The sequence below is a fragment of the Bos mutus genome, chromosome 7, assembly GCF_027580195.1.
Source record: "Bos mutus isolate GX-2022 chromosome 7, NWIPB_WYAK_1.1, whole genome shotgun sequence".
NCBI classification, from domain to species: Eukaryota; Metazoa; Chordata; class Mammalia; order Artiodactyla; family Bovidae; genus Bos; species Bos mutus.
Window position 1 is genome coordinate 55,817,906 of NC_091623.1, and position 19,914 is coordinate 55,837,819.

At 55.3% G+C, this 19,914-nt stretch overlaps 1 protein-coding gene across 1 annotated transcript; it reads right to left on the reverse strand.

Moving 5' to 3' along the window:
* Positions 1-1,850: 1,850 nt before the first annotated feature.
* ELAVL3 (ELAV like RNA binding protein 3) lies at positions 1,851-17,781 on the reverse strand. Its single transcript, XM_070374824.1, has 7 exons — positions 17,405-17,781; positions 10,018-10,237; positions 9,532-9,635; positions 5,904-6,057; positions 5,527-5,752; positions 4,664-4,702; positions 1,851-2,678 (listed from the first exon to the last, which is right to left on the reverse strand). Exons 1-7 carry the CDS (start codon positions 17,411-17,413, stop codon positions 2,327-2,329), a joined length of 1,104 nt encoding a protein of 367 aa, XP_070230925.1. The 5' UTR covers positions 17,414-17,781; the 3' UTR covers positions 1,851-2,326.
* Positions 17,782-19,914: the final 2,133 nt, after the last annotated feature.

Here is a 19,914-nt window from a genome sequence, read left to right on the forward strand (position 1 = left end):
TTCCTTTAAACTTGCAAACTGGATGAAGGAACAGAAATATACACAAATGTCCTTACAGGGCAACAAGGATAAATAGTTAACATAGCAATAAGTTAAAACTACAAGAAGCTCAATTCGGCAAAAAAGTACAAGAAAGTTAACTGGTGCCAGTTTATGTCTTTTTTTTTTTTTCTTTTTTTTTAAATCTCTTCTGTGTGTGTGGTTTTTTCCTTTTTTTTTTTTTTTTTTTGTCGCTTTTTTCCTCTTCTGTTTGTGTTTTTTTGTCGCTTTTTGATTTTTTTTTTTCTTTTTGTTCCTTGCAGCAGAAGCTCCACAGACGTTTAATAACAACACCGGGAGGGGTCGGGGAGAGAGAGCTGGGCAGTCAGATGGGGCCAAGGCCAGACACCAAACGCAGGGACACCGGAGGAGGGGCTGAAACTAGGGTTTGCCGTTCTTGGTTCTGACTGGGCCCACTGTGGGGGTGAGGGCCTGCGAGGGCTCCCGAGGGCTCCGGCCTTTGGCTTCTGTTGGATTTTTTTTTTTTTAAACAAAGAATGAAAACTAGGGGGATGGAAAAGCCCAGACAGAAGCCGAGGCTGGGGCTCGGGATGGGGGCTGCGTCCACTGCCCTCACTGATCTGGAAAGACAGAAAAACCCAACAAACTGAAAGGGGGTGACAAGTGGACGGGAAGAGAAGGTGGGGCTGGGCCGCTGGGCCAATCCACCCTGGGCCTGTCCAGGAGAGTGGTGGGCGCTTGCTGCTGGGGGAGGCTCTGGAGCAGGGAGGCTCAGGGCCCAGTCTCCCCCTTGGCCTTGAGGGCCAGGGCCTTTGGCCCAGGGAGGCTCAGCCCCAGGGTCGGGGGTGGGGGTTCCTTTGGCCTCAAGTGTTGTGGGGGGGGGGGCTGCCTCCAGCCCACCATGATGCCAAAAGGGTAACGAGGTATCCTGTGTCTGGATGCATGGACGCTGTGTGTGCACGCCTGTGATCGTGGGCAGCAGGGACCACTGAGGAGCCAGGAGAGATCTCTGCAGAGAACCTGGGGCGGGGCCGGTGGGGCTGGAGTGTAGCGGGTGGGGTGGGGCCAGCCGTCCTTGCTAAGGGAGGAAGTGGGCTGTGGACTGGGCTGGGGTCTGGGCTGTGACCGCTAACCTGGGCCTGAACGATGCTGTGGACATGTCTGTGTGTCTCTGGGTGTTGTGACTATGTGTCTCCATGCTTGGGTGTCTAGATTTATGTCCAAATGAATCTGTCTCCACATGGCCACGTGCACGTGAGGTAATGTTCCCATCTTCACGTGTGCACATTTGTCCTTGGCCACACCCACCTGCGGTCACTTCCTCCCTTGGCCACACCCACCTGCGGTCACTTCCTCCCTTGGCCACATTTGCCCACGTCCGAGTCCACCATGGCCATGCGTGTGTAGCCCCATACTTTGCTCTTCCATGTTTATTGGGCCAAGGAGTTTTCCTGAGGCGTGTCTCTGGGTCCCTCTGTGCTGCTGTGTGTGTCCCTGGGGGGTGTGTACATGTGCCTGCCCCTGTGTATCTTTGCGTGGCTGTGTTTCTCAGTGTGGCCCCATGGACCCTCAGCTCCTAAGCCCTGCTCCCTGTCCCTGCCCCAGTCGGTAAACATAACCTGCCAAAATATTTTTTTTTTGTCTTTTTTTGTGTTTTTTTTTTTTTCAAGTTCAAGAATCCCCAGTAAAAATTCTCCACGAGGTCTTTTTTCCCTTTTTACAAAAATAGAGTTTTTCTTCCCCTCCCACCCCCCCTTTTTTTTTTTCATTTTGTCTCTGTTTCCAGCCCCTCCCCCTGCTCCTCACATTCCACACCAAGGGGCTCTGGGCCAGGGCTGACCACACCCCTCTCATGTTTCACTTTTTTGGGGATTTTTAAACCTGATCCCCCCCGTCTCAGGCTCACCTAGGTAACTGGGGAGGCCTGGGCAAGGGGGCCTGGGAGGGCACCCCCAATGCGCCCCACCCCAAGCCATCCGTGGAGGGTGGTTGAGGGGTGGGCTAGGGGCACATCTCTGCTTTCATTTTAGCCGAAAAAGGAAACAAAAACCTTCACCATGAACGAAACCAAGACGAGAGAGTGAACAGCCCAGCCTAGGGGGTAGGGGCATTAGGATGGGGGAGGGGGCCCCCCCCGGCACCCCCATGCCCTGCAGACCCTCCCACCAAGTGCTCACCCTGTGGCTTCTGCAGGGACGCAGGGCCCTCGTGCCGTCCGTGGTCTGCCTGCGCTGTCTCTCTCGGGCCCCCTGTCTCTCTCTCTCTCTCTCTCTTTCTCTCTCTCTCTGTCTCTGCTGCCCGGGAGGGTGGGGAGGGCGGCGGCGCCTCAGGCCTTGTGCTGTTTGCTGGTCTTGAAGGACACCTGCAGCACGCGCTCGCCCAGGCGGTAGCCATTGAGGCTGGCGATGGCCATGGCCGCCTCGTCGTAGTTGGTCATGGTGACGAAGCCGAAGCCCTTGCACTTGTTGGTGGTGAAGTCACGGATGACCTTGACGTTGGTGACCGCCCCGAAGGGCCCGAACAGCTGCCACAGAACGCTCTCGTCCGCTTCCGGAGACAGGTTGTACACGAAGATGCACCAGCCGGCGCCCGCTGCACCCCCCGAAAGGCCCACGCCCGCAAGGCCGCTCATGCCATCGATGGCGATGGGTGAGAACCTGGCGATGAGCGACAGGGGACTACTTTGGGGGTCACGCGGGCTCTGCCCTGACCCCCGGCATGCCCCCTGACCCCTCTTGACCTCTGACTGTGCAATGACCTTGGGACTGTGTGACCCTGCATTGGCCCTGTGACCTCCATCTGAGACCCCATCCACCTTAAACCTCACACTCTGAGCCACTCTGAGACACCAGCCCCCATCTCCACCCTGACCTGAAGCCCTGTCCTGACCTCTGACCCTCTCTGAATGTTAGGTCCTCACCCACCATCCTTCCCTGAGTCCCAACCCACCTCCTGAGCCCATGACCTTGGACCCCACCTGATCCTCAGCCCTGTTGATCCCTGACCCCTTCCCCTCACCTGGCAACCACTCTCCCCTTGGCATTTCTTCCCACCCAATTCCTGTCCTCACCAGCCACTCAGACACCACCCTGACCTCACCCTTGGCAATGCCGCCTCTTTTGCCACACTGGCCATCCTGCCAGGAGGAGGCCCACCCGGAAGGGCAGTGCTGGAACCAGGGTGCGAGTGTGGCCTTTAAGTGTCCCCTTCTGGTTATTCAGGTCTCAGCTCCGTGGTCACCTCCTCTCTCTGGCCCTCTTCAGCTTTTTCCTACTTATGTACATATGTATGTACATATGTGGGCTTCCCAGGTACTGCTAGTAGTAAAGAACCCACCTGCCAATGCAGGGGACATAAGAGACCTGGGTTCGATCCCTGAGTCGGGAAGATCCCCTGGAGGAGGGCATGGCAACCCACTCCAGTATTCTAGCCTGGAGAATCCCACGGCCAGAGGAGCCTGGCTGACTACAGGCCATGGGGTCGCTAAGAATCAGACACAACTGAAGTGACTTGGCAGGCACACGTGTACATGTGTATGTTTTCGGGGGTTTTTTTGGCTGCACCTCGAGGCACGCAGGATTTTAGTTCCCCGACCAGGGATTGAACCTGCTCCCTCTGCAGTGGAAGCTCAGAGTCTTAACCACTGGACCACCAGGGAAGCCCCCAGGCCTTTTCCTATTTAAATCGGATATTTATTCTCAGCTCCATCTTCCCTGCAAGGTTCGGTTCCGGCTCCCAGGCCCAGAACAGCTCTCAGCACCACGGCCCTTGGGAGAGGTGTGTGGAGTCAAAGAACAGAGGAAGGGGCAGAACTGGCTTCACCACATTCCGCGCTGGCTCCCTGCCTTCCTGAGGCTCCTCTACACCTCAGGACCCAGGACACCAAGGGCCTTAAGCTGTTTATATGATTGCTGGGCTCACTCTCTCCTCCTGGACTTTGCAAAGCCATCTCTGCTGCCAGGAACCCTGATTCTCTTCTGGCCCCGAGTGATGTCTCCATTGGATGTCCATCAACCTGTCTCCTACCCTACCTCCCAGATCACTGTTCATCTGTCTCCTTCCCCAAAGGACTGAGATAAGTAATAATATTAACAATAATCATAAGAGCTGGTGCCTTTTACTGAGCGAGCCCACACTGTGTGCCAAGCATCAAGCTCAGTGTCATTCCATTTCCACCAGGGCCACCAGGGGCAAGTCTGACTGGGCCACGCTGGGTTCCCAACCCCAAGCCATGCTCCTGGCACTCAGCATGTGCTCAGTAGCTCTTGATGGTATAGACACAGGGACCTTCAGAGGATCAGGATGTGTACAGTATAGCAGGGGCCTCAAGGTTCCTTGCCAGCTAAGAGGCGGAAAGGGGGCATCCTGTGACCCTCAGCAGAGATGACCAACAGTGGCCAGTGGGGGCACAGCTGTGACCCAGGCAACCCTGCCTGCCTTTCAGTGGAATGGAGAAGGCCACAGATAGGCCGTCTGGGTCCAAATTTCACAGTAGCCCTTTCTAGGCACTTAGCAGACTCAGTATTCCCCAGATCTCTTGATGGTCACACTATGCCCATACATGGGCAGTCCTGGGGGTGAGGTGGGGGAGGGCTCCATCAGGGCAAAGGTCCCAGGAGGGAATACGGAGGGGCTGGGGGCAGCAGGGCAGGGGCACTCTTACCTCTTGACTCCATAGGCCATGTTGAGCAAGTTGTCCAGCCTGTGGAGGCAGAAGGGGTGGTCACTGGTGGCTTCTGGGCACACCCCCTGGCTGTGACACTGCAGCCAGCCTGCCCTCCCCGCCCCCAGCCAGCAGGCCAGCAGTGCTGCCGGCCCTGCCCCCTCCCGCCTGCTCCCCGCCCGGCTGGACACCGCCTGGCACGGAACCGCGGTCACTCACTCGGGCACCGCCTCATGCCGGTCCTGCTACCCACTCTTCACTGGCATCCTCGTCCTCCCACACTGGACACCCCGTCTTGCTCTCCCATGCCACCCCCCCACCTGCCCCCAACTCCAGCTCTTGGGTCCCTAGAAGGGAAGTTTCAAGTCTCTTCTCCAAAGTGCCTGGGTTAGGCAAGTGACACGGCCTCTCTGAGCCTCAGGGTCCCTGGGGACCCTTTGTCCCTCAAGGGACAAGATGGGCTCTGATCTCATGGCATCACTGAGCAGAAAAAGCAAGGGTGCCTGCCCCCCAGGGAGCACTCTGTGGCTTGCACCTGTGGAACCAGCAGCTGGAGCCACGTGCCCAAGGGAGGGGGCAGCCGGGGCTGACCCGATCGGGTAGTTCTAGAACTCTTGACGCCAATAATAATACTCACAGTGGCCTGTGGACATTGAGTGCCTGCTGTGTACAAGGGCCTGGCCTCAACACAGGACAGGCCCCCACATTTCCTCTTTTCTGCCCTCAGCAGCCCCAGAGTGTGGGCATCGTCCTGGAGTCTCTCCACTGTGCAGGAACGGGGTTCAAGGAGGGCACCTGCAAGCCTCGGGCACCCGGTTCTGGGGGTCTGGGGTATCTAGGGGCAGGGAGCGGCAGGGGCTCACCGAAAGCGCTGTGTCTGGTGGTGCAGGGGGCCTGCGTAGCGCCGGGCGGAGGACTGGTAGAGCTGGGTGAGCAGCGCCTGGCCCGTCTTCTGACTCGGGTTGTTGGCAAACTTGACCGTGATGGGCTCGGCCGCACCCAGCGGCTTCTGCCCGTTCAGTCCTTTGATGGCCTCCTCGGCTTCGATCCTCTTGTCAAAGCGGATGAACCCCACACCCCGAGAGACACCTGCAGTGGGGCGCGAGGGCTTCATGGGGACCCGCCCCCTCCTGTGTGACCCCGCCCCCTCCTCCCTGCTGTTTGTTTCTCCACTCACGTCCCACCTGGGTGTCTCTGTCCTGCGTGCCCCTGCCAGGTGAGCCCTCCCCGGCAGCCTCACCTGTGACCTGGTCCACCAGGATGCGAGAAGTGATGATGCGGCCGTACTGGGAGAAGAGCTGCTCCATCTCTTTCTGGCTCATGGTCTTGGGGAGCCCGCTGACGTACAGGTTCGCATCTCGGATAGAGGCAGAGCTGGGTCTGGCATAGGATACCTGGGGGAGGGGGTCAGGCAGACAGGGCTGAGGGCAAGACCCATATCACAGATGGGGAAAGTGAGGCAACACCCAAACTGCCACTGCGCGACAGACATCCCTCATCCATTTACTCAACAAATACCATGAGTGGTCAGTCACCATGGGCAGTGGGCAGGAGTCAACCGGGGAGTGGTCAGAGGGGACGTGGCTGTGACCAAGATAATGAACGTGGCTCGGCCTGCGTAGAGCGATGACAAATACCTGCGCCTCTGGGGGGAGGGGGGGCACGTGTCTCCCTGGGGACTTTGGAGACCTTTGCGTCTCTAGCTCATGCTCTCAGGCTGGACATTCCAGCAGCATCGACACGTCTGACTTCTTTGGAAAGTGAACCTGGGGTGCTGGCCGGTCTCTTCCCTACTACACTGGGCACCCTCAGGGTCACTCAGATCTTTAGCCCACAGCTCAATCCTGACAGCTCCAGAATGTCTGAGCCAGCACTGGGACTGGCCCCTGAACTGCACACCTGCGTGATACCTGCCTCCAGGTGTCCTGTGAGGAGGCTTCATGGTGGAGGAGTCACACTCAGCAACCCCAACTTGCCTCCACTCAATAATGACAGTTCTGTCGTTCCAGGCGCTCAGGTCCCCAGCCTTGGGTTGTCCTCGACGTGTCTATCACACCCACGTCTAAACACCATCATCCTATCGGCTCCACCTTCCTCCTTATCCAGAATCCACCTACTTCTCCCCATTTTCCTCCCATTGCTCATCCAGACCAGTGTAGCAGGCTCCACCCTGGTTCCCTGCTCCACTCCACACCCCCCCACAGGCTGTTCCTCCCACAGCAGCCAGGGGGCACCTGTGAGCATCTGAACCAGGTCACATCCCTCTGCTTAGACTCCTCTGTGTCTCCCACCTTCTCAGAGTTCAAGTGCTTCTCATGGCCCACAGGGCCTTGCATGACCTGACCCATCACCACCCCCCGTGCTCATTTCAGCCCACTGTCCCCCTCAACATCTCTATTCCAGGCACACAGGCCTCCCTCCATGTTCCCCAAACACTAGGTTTGCTCCACCCTCAGGGCCTTTGCTCTTGCTGTCCCCTGGGCTTCCAACTCTCTTCCTCACCTTTCTTCTCCTCCATGCCTCTTGTGAAATATCCTCCTGGTCCTTTCCCATCCGCATTTGGTCCTCCACCCTTAGCCCCGTTCCTCTCTCAAAGCCCTTCTCTCAGTTATGAAATAAGACACATTTCCCTATGACCCTTCGATTCATTAATTGTGGTCCAGCCCAACAATGAAACTCTCTGCAACTGTTTGAAAAATGGTGGATGTGTATATTTATTTCCCCGAAACAGTGGTGAGTATTGTAAAGTGGGGGAAAGAAAAGTCCATTTACAGAGCAGCGACTATTGTGTGACCCCATCTCATTGTGTGTTTATCAATGTCCTGGAAACATGGTCTAGAGGGCCCACCCCCAAACGCTAACAGGGTGAGCTAGAGCTATCGGGGGCAGGGGGTGGGAGGATAAGCTCCTTCCTCCCTTACTTCTGCTGATGTCTATCTTTCTGTTTCTTCTAAATTAACCTCTGGGTAGAGGAGGTCATTGTCAAGGGTCCAGCTTTTGTTTAGGGAGGTGAGTTGCAAGGGCATATTACTTCACTAGAAGTCACTAATTAAAAAATGAACAAAATGAATAAATTGGGCCAAGGGTATATTGCTTCTGGAGTGGGGGCAGGGAGATTCTAATTGATGCAATTGTGCGCACCCGGGGCCCTCCAGAAAACTAAAAGACAAACATCACAGCTGCTATATTTCAGTAATAACAATGAAAACTCATGGCAATGTATTTGATGGCTTCCACTCTTCCCCACCCTAGGGGCTGTGCCTTTTTTAGGGATGACGACTTGTTGATGGATTGGAGCTGGGGGACGGGGGAAGGGACGCTGAACTCCTAGATGGGTTTTGGGGTCAGGGGTCATCCAAGGCAGAGTCGGCATTCAGGGTCCTTTCCCATCCTTCCATGACGTGGGCTGACCCAGGTCCTTCACCTGGGTATGGGCTCCTCCTACACCCCTTGACCAGGATAGGGCTTGGCACACAATGGATGGCTGGAAATATTTGGGGCACAACCTGCTGGAACACCTAGTTAGGACCAGCCAAACACCACAGCCACCCAGGCACACACACACACGGGGCCACACTAGGATTCCCACTGCACAGCTCCGGTGACTACACCACCAGGAGGGGGACACAAGGCCATTGCCACATTCATGGAACTCCAGGGTAATTACAGTAAGAATCATAGAACCAACCACACACCTGTCACACCACTGCACAAGCCCTCGGTGTCACACACATCCCACCCTGAATGGGGCACAGCTAGACACACCCACACAATTTCACCATAACACACAAACACCCTGTCACAGCAAGACACACCCACGCAGCCCCACCAGGTCACAGCCGGAGTTGTAGTGTGTCACAAAGCACCTACCAAGAAAACCCCATGTCCTCAGAGACAGTAACACAACCTGAGTCTATAAGAGCCAGGCCCGCAGGATGACAGCCACTGACCTAGCCACGGGGTCCCACAGACACCATGTCTTACAGCCTAGGGTGCCACGCACTACACACGCATGCCACATCACCCGCATACAGTAGCCCTCAGGGTCATACAGTTCATCACTAGGGTCCATCCTCACAGCCTGGGGGCTTCTGGGTCCACTTGGCCACAGAGGGACCCATCAGACCCTTGTCAGCCTCCACATCAGGGAGAGGAAGAGATTCCAGCACCTCTGTTTTTATGCCAAACTGGGGGCCAGATGGGCATCCTCCCCAGCCTACCCTCCCCCAGGATTCAGAAGCAGATTTGTGGGGTGGAGCCCAAACACCCCCAGGCAAACCCGGAGAGGGGGTTTCCATGGTGATTTCCCCCCCACCTTCCCAGGGAACCTGGGCTCGCAGGGTCCCAGCTGCAGCTGCTGAGAGGGGAGGTCATGGGGGGGAGGGGCATTGCACAAAGGTGGGGGAAGGGCCCACCCCTAATCCCACCCTCCCAGACCCTAGTTAGGCTCCAGATGGCAGATGGGCCCCCCTCTCCCCCATTTCCATGACAAAGGCAGGGAGGGGGCTGCACACCAGACCCTGGTCACTCCTACAGCTGAGGGGGTGGGTACCTCCAGGGCCTGGCTGACTCCTTGAGTTGCCAGAGAATGTGGGGTTGATCATCTCCCCATCAACAGGTGAGGAAACTGAGATTCAGAGAGCCAGAGTCATTGGCTCTGGGGCCCCAGACAGAAAGCCTTTGGGGAATGATTTGAACCCCTTAGGGGATGAGCCATGGGGGAGGATGGGTGGCCGTAGGGGGAATGGACATGTGGGGAGGGTATGGCCAGGGGTTGGGTGGCAGTGGAAGGGTCAGTTCAGGTGGGTGGTAATAAAGAGGAAATGGGCACAGCCAAGATGGGGAGTCACAGGAACGAGGGCGCTGACCTTGATGGTCTTCGTCTGCAGTTTGAGGCCGTTGAGGGTGTTGATGGCTTTGTCTGCATCGTTGGGGTCAGAGTAGTTCACAAATCCGTAGCCGAGGCTCTGCCCTGCAGGCAGGACCAGGACGATGACCTGCCAGGGTCCTCCCAGACCCAGGCCTGAGAGGCTGACCACCCCCATCACAGTTATGAGAACCAGGATTCCACCCTTATTTATTCCCCCAGTGTACCACCCTACCCCCAGGACACCTCAGACCCCTCCAGTATCCCACCTAGGGTTGCATCTGTCTCCCCATCACACCTCACATTCCACCAAGGTCCCACCTGCTCCTACCTGGGCTCACACCTGGCTCCCCATCATACCTCAGGCCCCACGAGGGTCCCACCTGCTCTCATCACCTCCCACCCGGGTCACTTCCGGCTCCACATCACACATGTACTTCTGAGGCTGCCACCTCCATCCCCTACCCCTACCCGCCAGAAGCCACACCTGTGATCTTGTCCCGAACCAACTTGCAGGACTCGATGTCACCAATGCTGCCGAAGAGGCTCTTGAACTCATCCTGGGTCATATTCTGGGGCAAGTAGTTGACAATGAGGTTTGTCTTGCTGTCATCAGTGGCTCCGTTTGTACCAAGGAGTGGCCCGTTGGGCAGGGCCGGGCCGGCCGGGCCCCCTGCCACCTGAGACTCCATGGCGCCGAGTATCTGCTGGAGACAACAGGCCACACCCACTCATGGCCCAGTCCCCACATCAGGGTTTGTGGTGACAGATGTGTCATGTCTGACATAGGCTTGAACATTCAGAGGGGATAAGGTATTATTCTTACAGCCCCTCCCACTCCTTGAGCACTGGGCAAAGCATTTTGTGTGTGATTTTACCTGGAAAAAGTCCGTATATAAATGCCATATATGCCCTTTTGCACATATGCTTGCCCATTTGTCTAAAACCAATCTACATTTTTAGAATAATGAAATGAATACTTTTGTATTCAAAATTAAAATTGCAACCTTTTTAATTCACTATGAAACCCTCATAATCCCATTCCTGACCTTGTACTTTGCTCTTCCCACCAAAGGCAAGTCCTATCCAAATATGTTAATATTTCTTTTGCTTTATGCATAATTTTCCCACTAGGCGTTTACACCTCCCCACCTGTTTTTCCACTGAGCCATTTTGGATTTTTTCTGTATAACATAATAACATCTGCAAATAATGATACTCTTCTTTATCACCAATCTATACCTATTATTTATTTTTCTTGTCTTATTGCAGGGGCTACCTTGTGATCAGTTCAGTTCAGTTCAGTTCATTTCAGTTGCTCAGTCGTGTCCGACTCTTTGCTAGTGGCTTTTTATTCTTGAAACATTAAAGGAAATGCTTTAAATATTTCACAGCTAAATATGATCTTTACTATAGGTTTTTTGGTAGATGACTTTTATCAAGTTAAGAATGTTTAATTTTATTCCTAATATCCTAACAAGATATTTTTTAAAGGAATGGATATTGAATTTTATTGACTATCTTTTTCTACATCTATTGAAATAATTTTTTTTGCTTTACTATATTACTATCATGAACTGCACTAATTGATTTTCTAATATTAAGTCAACTTTCCTAAGCTAAACTAAACTTGGTCATGTTGCACTTTTGTTTATATACATTGTTTGATTTGATTTGCCACATTTTTTGATGGTTGTTTGTTTGGGATTTTTAACATCTATGTTCAAGAACGGGCTTCCCTGGTGGCTCAGAGGGTAAAGAATCTGCCTGCAATGCAGGAAACCCTGGTTCAACTCCTGGGTTGGGAAGATCCCCCGGAGAAGGGGATCTTTTACCTGGAAAAAGTCCATCCATATATAATGAAGACTCTACCAATCTATTTGGGTTTCTAGGTGAGGGCACCCTATTCACCAACTGTGCCATAGGAGAAGACCTAAGGAAATGTTGGCTACTTTCCCTTCTCATGCCCATGACAGACAATACCAACCAATCCCAGCACTGTGGGGAGAATACTACCCACTCCAGTATTCTTCCTGGAGACTCCCACGGACAGAGGAACCTGGCGGGCTACAGTCCATGGGGTCACAAGGAGTCAGACACTATGTTTTTTGATCCATGCAACAGCTCAGTAGAAGTTAATTATGCTATGACAAAGAATATGAGGCTCAGAGATGTTAAAGAACGTATTAAAGTCACACAGCATATCAGTGGTGGCATTTGGAATGCAAATGCAGACCTGTCTACACCTGAAGACCACTCTCTACCATTCTCTATGAGAGTCAGTCAGTCAGTCAGGTACCAGCTCTAACTCCTTGTTTTGTGTGCTTGGATATACTCCTTATTCTCTTGGGGTCCTCTGACTCACTTTGCTGAAAATTCAAATAATTAGCCTTGGCTATCTTAAGAGTCATGTAGAGAAAGAAGAATTTGAAAGCCACATCTGTGCTCAGAAGGAAACAGTGCTGCGGTTGGTTAGTATTGTCTGTCATGGGCATGAGAAAGGAAAGTAGCCAGCATTTCTTTAGGTTTTTCTCCTATAGCACAGCTAGTGAATAGGTTTCCCTCACCTAGAAACCCGAATAGATTGGTAGAGTCTTCCTAGAGGGATGAATTAAGAAGGATTTAAAGCCATATTCAGTTTCAGGAGGAAAGACCATTGTGTGATTGATTAGCAATGTCTATTGCGGTGATAGAAAGAGCCAGCAGGTTCACATCATCTCAGTCATCCCTGCCCCAAAATATCATACCATAGTTGTCCCCAGATTTTGGGCATATTGTGTACTAGGCACAGAGCAAGGCCCTCTACAGGCAATTTTTCTTTTTTCCTTATTCACAACTCTGAAAAGAAGAGGGTTTTATTTCCTCAGCTTAAGAAATGTTGTTTAGGTGCTAAGTCTTATCTGACTCTTTTGAACCCCATGGACTGTAGCCTACCAGGCTCCTCCATTCGTGGGATTTTCCAGGAAAGAAAACTGGAGTGGGTTTCTATTTCCTTTTCCAGGGGATTTTCCTGGCTCAGGGATTGAACCTGCGTCTCCTGCATCGGCAGGCAGGTTCTTTACCACTGAGCCACCTGGGAAGCCTGTTTAAGAGATGCTACAGAAAAAAATAAGAGAGAGAGAGAAACTCTGGACTAAATGGGCTTTCCAGAGGGCACTAGTGGTAAAGAACCTGCCTGCCAATACAGGAGACTAAGAGATGGCGGTTTGATCCCTGGGTTGGGAAGATCCCTTGAAGGAGGGCATGGTGACCCTCTTCAGTATTCTTGCCTGTCCCACAGACAGAGGAGCCTGACGGGTTACGGTCCATAGAGTTGCAAAGAGCTGGACACGAATGAAACGACTTAGTATGCACGCATATGGACTAAATGCTTGTGTCCCTCCAAATTCATATGTGAAACCCTTATCCCCGATGAGATGGTACTTGGAGGCGGGGCATTTGGGAGGTAATTAGGTCATGAGGATGGAGCCTTATAAAAAGGGCCAGATGATCTCTCTCCACCATATGAAGACAGTGATAATATAACCATCTGCAAACCAGGAAGCTGGCCCTCACCACGAAACCAAATCAGCCCACACCTTGATCTTGGACTTCTCAGCCTCCAGAACTATGAGAAATAAATGTCTGTTGTTTAAGCCACCCAGTTAATGGTATTTTAGTCAGCCTGAGCTGACTAAGACAACAGATGAGGAGAGTGAGGTTCAAAGATGTTTAAAAAATTACCAAGATCATGCAGTCCCTAAATGGTGAAACAGGGATTTGCACATGAGCTTTAATGATGAGAAGTCTATAGTTCTGACTTCTACTGCCAACGAAGCCTAGTGCTGGCTCTCACATTTTCCAGCTGTGTCCTTAGGTATGCTGCTTCACACTTCTGGGCCTCTGCTCCATTTTCTTGAAAACTCCAACAAATTACCAGTATAGTGACCAGAGAACAATCTAAAACTGATTGTGGGTGCAGCTGGAAAGCATTCTGGATTGGTTGGCTATGTCTGCTGTATACACAGTCATGGGAAGTGGAAGCAGGCTTGTCCTGTCCACCAGTCCTGCTATTAATAATCATCCCGCTCCACTGACACCTCCCGTGTCCGGTACCCGGGAAAGAACTCAGAGACACTGCATGATATAAATGGAGAACTTGATTTCAAACCTGGATATGTTGGACTTCAGAGCTGTTTCTAATGACTGGCCAGCACACTGGGGGCAGCTCTGCCACCATATGGCTGTATGTCCTCAGGGACAATCTTGGCTCTTCTTTGGGCTTCTGCTTCCTTGTCATTTATTCTTATTTAAAGGATGGCTCAGAGGGTCAACTCCCCTGCAGCTCCAATTGGCTGGGAGTGGCTATCTGGGAGATCTGCCTGGAGAATTATTCTTTATTTTTTTCCATTTTTGGCTGCATCATGAAGCTTATGGGATGTTAGTTCCCTGATGGGGGATTAAACCTGGGCCCTCGGCAGAGAGAGCATGGAATCCTAACCTCCGGACCACTGGGGAATTCCCTGGAGGATTATTCTGAAGCCACATCCAGTCTCACCAGGAATACAGACTTGGTTGATTAGCAATGTCTGCAGCAGGCTCCTGAAAGAAAGCAATAACGTACACTCCACACATCAGCATCCTGGTCTTAAAACAACACTTTACTAATAACATAGCCATGAGTTGAGGGCCTGCTATGTGCCAGACAAAATTCTCTATGTGAAAATTCCCAGGCAGTTCTCCCAACATTGAATATTATGGAGCTCTTTTCATCATTTAACAGATGACAGATGAGAAAGCTGAGTCTCATTGAAGGAGAAGGGGTTGAAACAAGGTTGGGTAGCACACAAAAAGTGGACCAAGAATTCAAATCCAGGGTTTAGACCCAAGAGCCCACTCTCTTGGTGAAATGGCCAATAATAAAAATAATAACAATAACAAAGCAAAGCCGAGCACCCACTCAACCCCAAGCCCTGGGGATCACTACATTTAAACCTACTCTGTTGGCCGAGTCTACTCATTCAACTCAACAAGTTATTTACTAGCTGCCACCAAGCTGCTGCTTCCACCCTCCTCACTGTGTGTCCTTTGACACTCATGCTGCCTCCCTGGGCCTTTGTCCAACCACTAAAAATATGCCACAGAGGTCCCCCATGTATGGAGAGCTGGAGTCTGAATTTATGTCTGGGTTCAGCAAGTTATTATTCTGTGATCAGTTAATGATGTCTATGCAAGCCCCAAAAAGCAGGACATAGTACGCAAGGCACATCAGATTCTAGCTTTGGAAGCCCTACTATATGCACTGAACATGTATAATTTTCACTGTTTTTCCACAATCATGCTGAAAGCTGGAAATTATCTCCATTTCTCAAATGGAGAAATTTAGGTGAAAGGAACCTGTGACTTGCCCAGGATGACAAGGAAGTGGCAGGGATGGTTTTTGGGTTTGATTCCTTGATCTGATGACCCTAGAGCCTACAAGGTTACTGGTTCTCCACCTCCCTGAATGCTATCCTCAACTTGGATGGGGTTAAGAGGAGATTGGGGGGTTCCCACTAGGGATCTTGAAGCCCAGCCTGCTAATCTCAACCTTCCCCCACCCCATCTCCCTCGCATCTGTGCCAGAGCTTAAAGGGATCAGTGTCGCATTTCCTCCGAGGCTGAGCTGGCTGAGCTGCTAATGGGGATCGGATTGGTGGAGGCCACACCCTCTCGGGCTTCAGCCCACAGCAAATGCATGGCCCAGGATGACACAGGAATCACAGAGACCTTCGAGGGCTGAGGGCTGTCCCAGGACAAGGATGGAGAGGTGAAGTCAGAGGGGAGGAAGGCAGATTAAAGACGGAGCAAGTGGGAAACTCCCCCCACCCTCCCGCCCACACTCTCTCTGGCTCTTCCTCTGGGTCTTTCCCTCTTTCTGCTACACTTTTCCTGTTTCTCTTCTCTGTCCGAGTCTCTCCCCTCCGTCCTTCTTTCCCCTCTGCATCCTTCTCTGTCTCCCGTTCCGTCTCTCTCTTCCTTCAACTCTTTTGTACCATCATACAAACATCTGACATATGGATTTTTGCAGTGAACACACCTGAGATCATTTTGCTGTGTCAGACCCCTTGGCCTCCAGCTGTGCCCCGGTCCTAGTCACAGTGACAGATGCTTGGGCACCCACGACAATAGGGCATTGAGTGGCTATGCATGGTAAGGCTGGACCACCACGTGGTGCTAAGTGAGCCTCCCACTTCTGGGTCCTTCTCCCTTCATGCAGGGCCATCACTGTCTCAACTCATCCTCTGACTTCCTCCCAGCCTGTCTCAGTGGTGGGTCTCTGCCTGAGTACTTTCCATTAGAGTACTTTCCAGGACTCCGAGGGCTCCAAGGCCCTTGTGTGACCTCTGACCACACGTTCTCCCCTTTGTGCTTCAGCTTCCCTTTTTCAAATGGGGGCAGAGATCAGAGCAATGTATGCTGGGCTGTTCTGGGGGTGCTGAGGGTCCTCAGGAGGCCTCACTCACGTTCCTAGACCTGGGTGAGGTGCATGAGACAGTGAGGGAAAGGAGCTGGCCTGAGATCACACAGCAGGAAAAGGGTGGCCTCTCTCAGGCCTCCTTTCTCAGAGCCAGGTGGGTGGGACTCAAGGTCTGGAAGGGGAGAGGCCCAGGTATGGAGGGAGTGCTGAACATACCCCCACCCATTATGCTCTCTACTACTCGAAAAAGAGGTCCGGAAAGAGATACAGGGTACAGAGACACACACGCAGAGACCTGACAGACAGAAAGAGCGAAAGAAGGAGGCCCGGGCGCTGGGACCAGACAAAGGACGCTCGGCGGCGCGGGGAGTAGAGTCGCGCGGCGGGGGCGGGGGTGGAGCCGGGGTGGGGCTAAAATTGGCCAGCCCCGCCCCCGGGATACGCCCGGGCTGCGGAGTGGAGTGGAAATCCGAGGGCTCGGGCGAGGCCGGGCCCCTGGGGCCCCGGGGGCGGGGTCTAGATGGGCGGGGCAGGGGCGTGGTAAGAAAGGGCGTGGCCGGGCGTGGCTGGGCGCTCGGGAGCTGACCAGCTCGGCGGCTGCTGAAAGCACCGGCGCTGGGCGACGGGCGCCGGCGAGCGGGCCGGCGGGCGCGTTCAAGGTCACCCCGCGGCCCTGAGCTCTGGCAGGGTGGGGCGTCTTGACCTGGCCTAGGGGGTCTGCCTGAGCTCCTTTCCCCATCCTCCGGAGGCGGGGGCTCAGGAGCGGCGGAGCACTAACCCCCCCGCGGGCCCTCTCTCCCCTCCCCCTCCCAGCAGCCTGAAGCGCCCGCGCGAGGCTACGGCCCGCGAAGAAGCACCGAGAAACAAAGGGACGCGGCGGCGGTGGCGGCGGGCCCGCGGGGCCTCCGGGCGCGCCCCCTCTTCTCCCCTCCCCGCTTGCCGCAAGGTCGACGGGCTCGAGGACGAGATGCCCGGCTCCCGGGCGCGGTCGAGGCCCAGGGCGCGCGATCCGACGCCACCCCTTCCCTGGGGCTCTCGGGGACTCCTTGCCGCCTGGTCCTGGCCCAGCACCAGTGATTGGGGCCCTGCGTTTGCCCGGGAGGCCTGCTGAGTCCGGGCCTGGATGGAGGAGGCATCCTCCGCCGCCGCGGCCCCTCCCCCATCAGGCCTGCTGAAGGGGGGCAATCCCGCCCCCAGGGCTCCGTAGGTTGTCCCCCGAATCGCAGGTCGATTCCCTAAGGCCTCTCAAGCCAAACTCTAAGCGCCCCCAGCACTCTGGGCGCGGCTCTGCCCACACTTAGGCCCCGAGGCTCGGTCCTACCCCCCCACCCAGGCCTAGCTAGGCCTGGTCCTACCCCCCCACCCCCATCTCCTCGGAGCCTGTGCCTAAACCCTCTCCGACTAGATTCCCTCTCAGCGACAGGGGAATACCTACAGTGACCATTCTTGTGTGCCCGGCGGGCGCGGTCCGTGTTGAGGGCGGCTCCGAGGGTCGTGCACTCTTTGGGGGGCGCTCGATGCTCAAGCCGGGGTCCTGCCGGGGCGGCCTCTGGTGCGGCCGCTGCAGAGGTCTCGGTGAGGGCAGCGGCTCCCTCGAGGGCCGGGGACGGGCCCGAGCCCGGGTACGCGAACGCGGATAACCGGGCCCCGGGGTGGCCTGCGGGCAGCAGGGGATGGAAAGAGGGAGCGGGCGCGGGATTGAGAACGCCCCCTGCGCGGCCCCGCGGGGCCCGGGGAGGTTGCGCTTCCCGACAGAGATCTCGGCGTTCTGCCTTTCGCCGCCGCCCCTCGGCCCGGCCGGTCCGGTCCCCGGTGTTCAGTCCTCTCCCCTCGCCCGCCCTCCCTCCCTCCCTCCGGCCCGCGCTGCGCGCTCCGCGCTCTGGGCCGCGCCGCCGCCGCCCCCAGCCCTTTATAGCAGCAGCTGCTAGCGCCGGCGTCGCTTATTGGCTGCAGCAACCGAGCCCCGCCTCCTCGCGGCGCCCGACGGCGCGGCAGGTGGAAGCGAGCGCGCGCTGGCCAGGACTTCGCACACACAGAAAGCACACACAACCTTGGGGGCTCCAATTGCCAGATTCGGGCCCTTTTGCCCTCACGGATCTTACTTCCTGCGTTGGCGCCCCTTCTTGGGCGGGCTTTCGGCCTGGAAGACAGAAAGCGTTCCTCTCTGTCCAGTACCCGGAGCTGGAGAAGCAGAGAGGGTGAGGAGGTAATGATGGCTCGATTGTACTGCCCTCAGAAGGTGCTGTCCACGTAGAAGACTGTAGAGGGACGAGGAACCAGGACTTCACTGAACAGAGGCCTGGGTCTCCTGCGTCCCTCCCATATTTGGGAGAACCACATGGAGGAAGGTGGGGGTAGCTGAAAACCTTTTCTGCCTGCAGAAAGAATTGGGATCCTGTGGATTTTGAGCAGGGAAGGTTCTCTAGAATTCAAAGTGGGTGGGGAATGGGCATACCACAGTCAGGGGCCCTGCTCCAAAGCGAGTGAAGAAGTTTGGGGCTCAGGCTTCTAGGCAAACTCCGCTGGTGTCTTACAGACCCGGGAAACCATCAGACCCTTCTCAGACCCCATAAACTTCGGGTAGACGGTTTTGCCGTGTAAATGTTCTGGCTTCCGGGGCTCGTGATTGATCGCTTGTGGAGTCCCGCTCCCTCTCTGCTAGGGGGCGGACCTGGCCTTTCTCTCAGGAGATACGGGGTGGCGCAGTCTCCTTTGGAACGCAAGTGCACGTTTTTGTCGGGGCGGCAGCCAGTCTCGAGGAGGAGAGCACTTAGGGGCGCCTTCGAGTGAGGCTTCAGCACCACAGACAGCGGTCCGACGGCCCGGTCCAGGGCGCTGCAGGAGGGGGAACCCGGATCCCCTAACTTGAAAGTCGCAACCTGAATTCTATCCTCGTCCCTGCACGCCCTTTTAGGTTCCAGACTGTCCCAGAGTGCCATCAAACCCAAGGAGGAAAGCCTAATTTGACCAATCAGGGATGGCCCCCAAGAGGGCGAATTGAGGGAAGATGCCTTCGAGATTGAGCCAATGGAAGTGCGAGCAACCGAGAGCGCGGCCACGCGGATGGAAAGGGAAGACCAAATGTAATGGCCCGCGCAGTCGGGGCGGTGGCGATGCGGGTCCCGGGCTGGCTCTATTTGGATTTGCCTGGGCGACCTCGCTGTCGACCCCGGGCACCCCGACCGATGGCTTGTTCCCCGCCGCATGTTCCTCCTGGCTCCTGTCGGATCGGAAACTGTGCTCGTGCCGGGAAGGCTACTTCTGGCCGCGCAGACCCGGCTGCAGTTCCCATGGAAACTGCTGGCTCCCGGTTGTGCGGGGATAGCTAAGGGGGCTGAGCTTCGCGGGGAGGCTCGCGGGGGCGGCCCCAGCAGCCGGACTCGCTCATCCTCGCCGACTCATCCATCCCCGGCTGGGGTAGCTCCCAGTCCGAAGAATAAAATGAGGCCTAGCTGCGGCCCCGCCCCCACGAACTGGTGAGGAACCGGCGGGGCCAATCTGCGCGTGGCGCCACAGGGCTCCCCCGGGCACGTGCCCCGGCTCGCGGCTGCGGTCCCCGGAGTCACGTGGCTGCGGCCACCAGGGCCCACGCGGCTTGCGCGCCACCTGGCGGCCTCGTGGCCTGGAATCGCTTCCCATCCCTCTCCCTGACGGCCCGCATTGAGGAGGCGGCCGCCTCAGCATCCTCCTCTGGGAAATGGGGCCAAGGCAGCCGCCCTGCCGCTGCCAAATCCCTCCCCACCCCCCGCGGTTTCCTGTTCCAGGAACACGCCGAGCCCAGTTCTACCTCGGGGCTTTGGCACTAGCTGTTCCTTCCACTAGGCATTTGCCTTCTCCGGCTTCCTTCAGGGATGGAACCTTTATCATTCTGGTTAAACGCCACCACCCTAGAGAGCCCCCCAATGCCCCCGGACCACCAACCTAAACAGCAGCCCCAGAAACTAA

What these genes read in the sequence shown, in the direction of transcription:
- ELAVL3 (XM_070374824.1), bottom strand. An exon ending in TGCAGACGAAGACCATCAAG is followed by an intron (nt 6,058 to 9,531) that starts GTCAGCGCCCTC and finishes CCCCTCCCCCAG; the next exon opens with GTATCCTATGCCAGACCCAG. An exon ending in CCTGGTGGACCAGGTCACAG is followed by an intron (nt 5,753 to 5,903) that starts GTGAGGCTGCCG and finishes GCCCCACTGCAG; the next exon opens with GTGTCTCTCGGGGTGTGGGG.